The 9,281-nt window shown below is 49.2% G+C and overlaps 1 protein-coding gene across 1 annotated transcript in view; it reads left to right on the top strand.

The window, feature by feature from the left end:
* Positions 1-645: 645 nt before the first annotated feature.
* CCDC105 (coiled-coil domain containing 105) overlaps positions 646-9,281 on the top strand; it is a 14,837-nt gene continuing 6,201 nt past the window's right edge. The window contains exons 1-2 of the mRNA XM_006034676.1: positions 646-1,191; positions 1,758-1,862. Coding sequence (XP_006034738.1) covers positions 646-1,191; positions 1,758-1,862 — 651 coding nt within the window. The remainder of the gene's footprint in view (positions 1,192-1,757; positions 1,863-9,281) is intronic.

The following is a 9,281-nucleotide window of genomic DNA, read 5'->3' as shown; positions in this document are numbered from 1 at the left end:
CTCCCCCGGACCCCCCCCCTCTCCCCCCGACACACGCATCCTTGGCCTTGCCTGGGATTCCTTCTGAATGGGGCTCTGTGAGGCAAGCACCTGCTGCTGTAGCAACCGTCTCCATGGAGAGACACAGACGCAGAGACATGAGCCGGTCTGGAGCCAGGAGCAGTGCAGGCTCCAGGGCGGGGGCCAGGATCCCTGGGATCTGCTGACCTCAGTGGAGCCAGCAGCTCTGGTGGGGCTCAGGGCAGCGCCTGGCACTGGGCACTGACAGCCTAGGCACATACCCCAAGCCTTGCATGCAGGAGCAGGGAACATCTCAGAGAGGGAGCAGGCTGGGCTAGTGCCAGCCCAGCATCCCCACTCCTGCCACCCCAGGTGAGCCCCATGGACCCAGGCAGGCTGGTGTGCCCCCTCCCTGCTAGTCTGGATCAGACCCACAGGCCCAGCCAGCCCAGTATGTCCTTCCCCACTGCTCCCCCCCAGTCAGCCTGGCTGGTTTCCCCCACCCAGTTCTGTATCAGACCTCTGTACTCTGATATGATGCCAGCTTGTTCCTGGCAGGGGCAAGGAGCAAGTAAGAGCCCCAGTACCCCCTGCAGCAGTAGGTGCTGACTTAGTTCTCCCTCTCCCTCTCTCTGCAGTGCCACCATGGGGCCCCCGGCAGAGCTGCTGCGGGGCCGTGCTGGCCCAGAGGCCTGGCGCAAGGCGGCCAAGGCCACGGTGCAGGCAGCGCAGGATCTGCACAAGGGCTGCGCTCGGGAGGCCTTGTCCCTGTGGCGCCCACCAGGCCAGCCCAAGGAGCTGCCCCATGAGCACCGGGCACGTCTCCAGAGCTGGCACTTCAAGCTGGATGTGACAGAGACTGGTGAGACCTTGGAGAAGCCGCCCGAGGGACCAGGCGTGACATTGTGGAAGAGCAAGACCAAACCACCCCCGTGGGTTAGCCAGCTGCCCCTGCCCTGCTTCCGGGACTTCTGCACCAGCACCAGCAACCGCCTGGCCCACCGTTACTGCAGCACTGTGAGGCTGATGGTGAGCCGGCTGCGCCAGGCTCTCAGTGAGGTCAGCCAGCAGGCCAAGCACCTGGTGGTGGAGCGCAAGCATCTCGACACTGTGCTAGCCAAGGTCCGCACTGCACTGCTCACCAACCGGCAGAGCGCGACTGTGCGTGGGTACCGCCCGCAGACCGAGCAGGTGAGAACCCCATTCTCCATCTGCCCCATCCTCCCCCAGCCCCACCCCCATAGGTCCCCGTTGCCCACGTGCCCAAGCCTCCAATCCCCAGGCAGCCCCCCAGCTCTCACATACCCTGCTTCCCTATGGCAAGGGTGCCAGCTACACACCAAACATGTGAGACCCCCTTGTGCTCTCCAGTTCTGAAGTGCCCCCTTCCCCCAGGGGCCCCCCAGCCATCACAGCACATCTGTCTGGGACAGCAGCCATATGCTGAGCAGTGGCCCATTTTCCCATGCTCATCCAATGCATGCACCCCTATGCCCTGCAGCACAACCCTGTGGGGGCACTGACTGGAGAGCAGGCAGGTGATATGCCCAAGTGCCTTCCAACTGCCAGGTGCCCCCATGCCCCACAGCACTGCTCTGTATTGCTCCACACCCTCATGTAGTTGGGGAAGACCCTCCCTGTGCCCTGTGGCAAATTGCTAGCATTGCTGGGAGTTGAATGTTAACCTGCCCCATGTTTCTGCTCCTGCCCCTGCCCATCTGCCCTTGGCCCTGTCCTTTGTTCCCTGCTGCTGCCAGGCCCCAGACCAGGTAGATGCCCTGCTGCAGTGGGAGCGCAAGGAGCTGCAGAAGCTGAAGGTCAGGCTGGAGGGGGATATGGCCATGTCAGAGAAACACCTCCAGGTGAGGCAGGGGCTGGGCTGTGGGGGGCACAGCACACGCGGGTGGCTTTTGAAAGGTGCTGGCACAGGGCGGGATGGGACACTGGTTCTGTAGGTGTTTGCTGTAGAGTGCTGTGTGTGTCAGGGGTACAGCAGTGGGTACTGCCCTGTCTATCTGTCTAGTCTGCAGGTACCCACCCTGCAGTGTGGTACTCTGGGTGTAAGAGGTGTCAGGGAGGGTGCTAATCCATCCATCTGTCTGTCCAGCACAAGTTGGGCAGCACCAGTGCTCTCTGGTGTGTGTGTTAGATCGGCCAGCGCTCTCTTCCCACCAATCTGTCTGTAGCACCAGTGCTCCCTGAGGTGTTGCATGAGAGTGGTGGCACCATGGATACTGGCCTGTCCATCTGTCTGTCCAGCTGGCACAGGGTGGTGTAGCTTCCTTGATCCTTGGGTGGCTATGTGCATGAACAAAGGGTGTTGGGGTGGACACTGTTCCAGCTGGCAGGCACTGGGTAGATCCTGGCATTACACATACTGGCATTCATGTGGGTACACTGTGCATGCATGTGTGTGTGTTGGATGTACTCTGAGACACTGGGGGTGAGACTGTGGCAGTAGTGGGAACTGACTCATCCCTCTGCCAGATGCAGTGTTCAAAGCTGCTCCCCATCACAGTTTGTGACTTTGCTGTCCCTGCATGTTGGGGCACTCTGGGGACAGGCAGTGACCCCTACTGTAGCTTCTGCTTTCACCAGGACCTGCTCCCTGGTGCACCTGGGGCTGAAGGAGATCAACCAAAGGGTCAAAATGTGCCCAGAAGAGAGTGGGGGAGAGAGGGCAAGGGGAAGAGGAGGCAGGTGGGTGACAAAAGGCAGGAGATGAGGATAGGAAAGAGAGAATGGTATTGTCAGGCAGTGTCAGAAGGAGAAACCTTGGGTTAGGGTGAGGTAGACAGGATAAAAGTTACCCCAGTGGAGGAGACCACCTGCAGGGGTTGCCAGACTGCCCCCTCCACAGGGCTGTGGGGTTAAAGGTCTAGGACAGCCCAGTGCCCAACGACAGCAGCTTTTTCTCTGGAAGTCAGAAGAATGTAACCCATTTGCCCAGATCCTCATAGCAGCTCAAAGATTTGTCTTATCTGCTACTCTGAGTGCACAGACTGTAGACTTAGCTGTAACTTGGTTTCAACCCATTTAATTCTGCATTCTTAAAGTTATTTTCATTCTTGTCCTTAGGGCCCCATTATTTACCCTGGCTAATACTGGGCAGGCCGATGTCATTTTTTGCTAGTTCATTGATGTATTTTATTGTTGCCAAACCTTTTGGCCTGGTGGGCCTGATGAGTTGGTGCAGGTTCCGTCTGTGGGCCAGATCCGGTCTGTGGACTGCACAGGGCTGGGGCCGCATCCTGGAGACCATATCATATCCACAGCCTCAGCCTCAGATGTGCCAGATCAGGCCTGCCACTGCACCTCCAACCCTGACCCACACGCACCAAACTAGGTCCATTGCCCTGCCTCCAGCCCCACACACAGCAACTAAACCCCAGGCATGGGGCCACTTCATCTGGGCTGACGGGGCTTGGAAATATGGTGGTGGGGGAGCAGTGGCAATGTTAACTTCCAGACCCTTGGGAAGCCCTGTGGGCTAGATCACATTGCTCCATGGGCTGGATCTGGCACACAAGCCAGGGGCTAAGCACCTCCTATGTATCTAATAGCAAATAATGATGGAAAACTTGAATTGATGTCAGCAGCTTAAGAAATCCAACCTTACACCTTCCTCAGTTAGGACTCTGGCTCTGTCTCTAGCACCTGCATTGGGCTTCAGAGGTCCTGGCAGCCAACAGCAGCCACTGCCACCAGGCCACTAAAGCGTGTGCACACCTGTTTGCTTCCAGTGGCCCCACACAGTTCCACTGCCATGGTTATGGCCTTCACAGAGTGAAGTGTACTGTGGGGGCGCACTGGCTGATGATGGGACCAGGCAGAAGCAGCAGCCTCAACCCATCCGGCAGAGGCTGGGAGGTTGGCTCCCAAAGGGGCTGTAAGCTTGGACACAGTCAGTTTTACCAGCAGAACTTGAACTGTACCCACAATACATGGTAGCACAGGTGAGGCCTCCATTCTTTTCCAGAACTGTGTTAGTCTTTGCCCCCTAGCATGAGCTTCTTGTTTGTGAGCCAATGACTTCAAAGCTGCCTAATTTCCTGGATTGCCATCCAAACAATTTCTGTTTCTCTTGATCTGCCAGGGAGGATTGCTTGCTCAATCATTGTTTTGCTCTTCTCTCTGACACCCCCAGGCTTAATATCTTGGAAACTTCTACTAGTTTTTCAGGTACTGGGCTACCACCACACAGGAATACTCACATTTCAGAATAAGAGCAGGTTCTGTTCCAGTATAGACCTTTCTAAATTAAAAGTTAAAAAAGACACTCTGTGTCCATGTGGCCTGTTATAGTGGTAGGAATGGACTGTTTTAAACAGACTCATCAGGTGCAAACAGAAAAGCAGCTCCCCCTTGCAACTCATAGTGCTTTGCAGGAAGATTGTGACATTTGTGGTTTTTTATCTCATCACTTGTATCTGGAAACTGCTTTCCAAATACAGAGATAATTATCCTATCTAAAAACCCTCCCCGGTACACATTTTCACTGTAATTTTTACTAACCTAGTTTATACATATATTTGCCACCTATACACATGCACATACACCATCCGTGGAAGTACTTGTACTATAAACAGGTAAGCAGTTGTTTACCTTTCTTATGGGGTTGAAGCCTTAGTTTGCAAACTGATGCTGAAACAACTGATTCACTGTTACCTCTACCAGACACATCATGTACCTAAAATGTGCCTTCCTCCCACCTTCTGTGACAGATTGAATGTCCAGTGATACATCACTTTGTCCTGTTATAAAAATGGCCTCCTTTTTTAATTCTCCATCCTGCAAATGCTACAACACATGCTTTTCATTTCTCCCAATTACCCTTGCATTGAACCAAATACTTTGTGCTTGGCTGAGGCATCCAGTTTCAATCTGAAGACATCAAGAGATAGAAAATTCACACTCTCCTTTGGGGCTAGTTCCAAGGATTAATTATCCTCATTGCAAAATATTGTGCTCCTTTTTCTAATTTGGTCTGAGATGATCTTGCCTTGAGCAGGGAGCTGGACTAGATGATCCATATTCCTTTGATCCTGTGTTACTGTGTTCCTAATCTGTATTTGTCTGGCTTTGATTTCCACACCCTGAGTCCTTGTTCTGCGGCCTCTACTTTTTTCCCCCCTCCCCAGTCATTACACATTCACCTCTCAGTCTTTTTTTCTGTTGAACTAAGCACACTGAGCTGCTTCAGTCCCTCAGTATAAGCCAGTCTCTTCAGCCCACAAATCAGTTAGATTTAGAACAGCTTAGAGGGGGCACCACCACGGTGACTCCCTCAGGAGTAGCCTGGCTAGTCGGCAGCGATCCAATCCGGCTTCGGATCTGGCCGCTTCGGATGCCAGGGATCTGATCCAGAGCTCCAGACTGGGTTTCCGCCTCGATCCGGCCAAAGCGGCTCCAAAACTTCGGAGCCGCCTCGGAGATCCAGCCTTAGGGTCTAATGGGGGAATCAATGAAATATCTATAACTTTGTTCTCTCCTTAGCCTGGTTTTGTAGGTGCTAATTGATGCTCGTTAAATCGTTATGCAGTAGCTAGGTCCTGGGTATTGAGCTGGTCCCTGAGTGAATCATGAGTGATTGATTGGTAACTGGTAACACAACAGTTTAGCAGCCAGGTCTGCAGCAGTGTCTCCCCTCCGTACCCCAAGACGGACAGAGTCAGTCCCACAGCACCCATGGCACGAATTTTGCTTGTCCGCAGCTTGAGGTGCAGTTCCCTGCAAACCCCTGCACTGATCTTCTTAAAACTTGGCAGGCTTTGTGGCTTCAGCAAGAGCCACCACCCCGTGTAGTTTTCACCACGCTATGTTGTAATGCCTAGACGTGACATGAGTTTTGCTTTCAAGAATTTGGGGTACAGTTTCCCCCAAACCCCTGCACCAATCTTCTTGAAGCCCCTGCACCAATCTTCTTGATCCTCTCTGCAGAGTCTACAACCCCATAAAATTTCATCCAAATCGGACAAAAAACAACAAAGTTATAGATATTTTATTGTTTCCCCATTATACCCTATGGCCGGATCTCGGAGGTGGCTCCGAAGCGCTTCGGGAAGCCGAACGAGGCAGCGCTTTGACCCGAATGTGCTGCTTCCGACCCCGAAGTGTCCGAAGCTTCTCCGGATCCAGAGCTCTGTCGTAAGCCCCGCACAGCCCGGGTGGGGAGTCTTTGCCTCTTGCCTTGGCAGTAGCAGCCAAGTGCGCAGCCTGCAGGAGGCAGACAGCAACACACGCGTACAAGCACCCAAAATGTGCCAACCCTCTTGCCCCAGAAACTGGCACAAGGCTTCTGTATCCACACCAACTCTCCCAATTCATACACCTGTTGAGTGACCCTGAGGCTACAGTACTTATTTTTTTGCCTTTGTGTTGCTGCAGTCCAATGTTTCTTAACAGCCTGGATAGCTGAACTTAGGTATTGTGATTTTTTTTGTAACATACTTAAGATAGATTTACATCTTTTTTGATCTGTTTACTTTAGAAACAACATTAACAGTTAAGCAATTGTTTTTGTTTAAACAACACCATGTATGACGTATATTTTGTAGGTGACTGTACCATTATGACATAAGGGAGTATTTTATTTGATTTATTTGTTTTTGATTAGGGAGGATAGCATGTTAACCAGAGTAGGGTTGAATTGTTTTATGAAGCCATTAGATTGGGGGTGACATGGTGTGGTGCGGGTTTTGTTGATTTTTAGAAGGTTACATACGTGACGAAATAACTGAGATTTAAAACTTGCTTCCTGGTCAGTGTGTAGAGAGTGAGGTACACCATGGTAGCACACAACATTTTTAATAAACACCTTGGCTGCAGTTCGAACCTTTTGATTAGGGGGAGGGTATGCTTTTGCTCACTTGGAAAAACAATTAGCCACTACTAAAACATGCTTGGTTTTACATGGTGTAATGGACAGGGGACCCAGGATATTTATTGCTATTTTTTTCAAAGGTTGTTTAGCCTGCATGGAGACCATGGGGGTCCTGCGATTATTTTTTAATTTTGGGGGGACACCACACATCTTGCATGATCTGCACTAGTTTTTAACAGATTTTTTTAGCCTAACCAGAAACACCAAAACTGGACCTTATAAGAGACCTTTTTAAGGCCTGTCTGTATTTTGGAATTGGAATTATGTAGAGTTTGCAGAATTTTTCTTTTCTTTTTTCTTGTTTTGGTACCACTATTTGAATAACTTTGGGGTTTGGGGCAGATTTTGGAAGTTTTTGCACCAGTGCTTTTTGCTTAATGCTTAGCTTAGGTCACACAACCCAGTACCTTTTTAGACACAGATGATGTTGCCCTTTTTTAGAAAACTTTTTACTATTGATTTTTTTTTTTTTTACTTTATTAGTTTCTTTATGTTAGTATTTTTTTGTTGCCATTTTGGACACCAAATTATTAACCTTTTGGCTTTTATTTATTTATTTTGTATTTGGGGTTGGTTTACCTCTGGTTGTTTTTACTGTAGGTAGTGGATAGATTTTTACTACTTGAACTTTAGGTTTAATTTTTACTATGTGAGGTGTAAGGGATGAGGAATTAGCATTTTGGTGCTGTTTTTTTAGGGCAAAGAATGATTTGGTACTTGGATCTTAGCCAGCTGTTTTAGTCACTTAACCAGTTGTTTGTCTTCTTGCAAATTCTGTAGCCATCAGAGAGCGCTGTGGTCTGTTTTTAATGTGAAGAACTTTCCCAGGAAGAAGTGTTGAAAACGTTTGCTAAAGGTCATCACAGCAAGCAATTTATTTTATTTTATTTTTTTATAGTTGCATATTGCCACCTAGCTTTGTTTGAGGCTTGACTTGCTTTGTTTGAGGCTTGACTTTTTTGGCTTTCTTCAACTTGTGACAAAACAGCTTTAATTTACCTGCAGTAGTGTTTAACGAGAAGGGCAACTGAGGGTCTGGATACGCTAAGAGAGGGGATGACATTACAGTAATTGCCACTTTAGCTTTATAAAGGCATTTTAATATTTCCTCATTTAGATTAACTTTGACTTACTATAGAGCTCATGTAAGGACTTTGCAATGGTAGCAAAATTTACCACAAAATGTTTATAATAGGAGGCTAAACCCAAGAAGCTGCACAGTTTTGTTAGATTTTGAGGTCAGGCCACAGCCAGGCCACAGCCTCCACCTCCTCTGGATTTGGGCTTACCCCTGTTTGTAGAGGTTACATGTTTTAAAAAGTTTATTTTCCTGCAGAAAAGCTGACAGTTGGTGGGTTTAATTTTAAAATTGGCTTTTTTTTAGCATTTAAAACACTGCTCTTAGTTTTTTCAAATGCTTTTAAAAAGTTTGTCCTATTCAATTATATTATCTATCTAGGTACACCAGATGGGATGTTTTTTGCAAATTCACTAACATGTTATTTATTAGTTTTTTAAATGGACTAGGAGCATTGCATAATCCAAAAGGCACAACATTTAACTTTAGAAGTTTCTTCTTAGTTCAGAAAGCTGTTTTAACTTTTTTTGGGGGTGCATTTTCACCTGCCAGTACCCACTAGCCAGATTAAGGAAGAACCATCCAACTTTGGCTAGGAGGTTTACTGTGTTATTAATTTGAGGTAAGGGGTAGGCATTTTTAACAGTAACATAATTCAGTTTATGATAATTCACATGGACCTGCACACCTTGCCCTTTCTTTTGCACGAACACCACAGGGGCAGCCTATGGGCTGACAGAGGGTCTGATGATGCCTTTTTTCTCCATCTTTTGCAACTGCTGATTGAATTTTTGTTGGAAATGGATGGGTACATTTGAGGTCCCTGTTTGACACATTTGGCCTTGCCAGTATCAGTTCAGTACTTTGTTAAGCCTGTATGCCTTAGGTTGTGTTTTTTAAGGCTGAGTACATTTGTATACTTCAAAAGGACTTTCTGCACTGCCCCCCACTTGCTTAGGTTTTAGGCCATGACTTGCACAGAAGTTAGAAAAGGCACCTTGATCACCCTGTAATATTTGCGCTTTATACAGAGCACTTGAAGATATAGTGCCATTGAAACCTAATACATGTGCAGCTCCTATTCATGGGTATTCAGTGCCTCCACAGAGGCCAGGTAGCAGGGGGTGCTGTCACCTGCTTTGTAAGCTGGCCAGGGCTCCAGAAGCTCCTGGCTGGCTGTCAGTGGGAGAGGGGAGGGGGGTACTGGGGGGGGGTTCTGCACCCCCAGAGCTGGTGCCACCAGGCACTGGGGACCCTCTCCAGGGGGGATGGGGAGGAACCAGCCAGGCCCCCCCCCAGCCCCACTTACTGACTCAACAG

Source organism: Alligator sinensis, unplaced genomic scaffold (genome assembly GCF_000455745.1).
Source record: "Alligator sinensis unplaced genomic scaffold, ASM45574v1 scaffold1391_1, whole genome shotgun sequence".
Lineage (NCBI taxonomy): Eukaryota > Metazoa > Chordata > Crocodylia > Alligatoridae > Alligator > Alligator sinensis.
The sequence above is the reverse complement of the archived record's forward strand: the minus strand, read 5'-3'. Positions and strand labels throughout refer to the sequence as shown.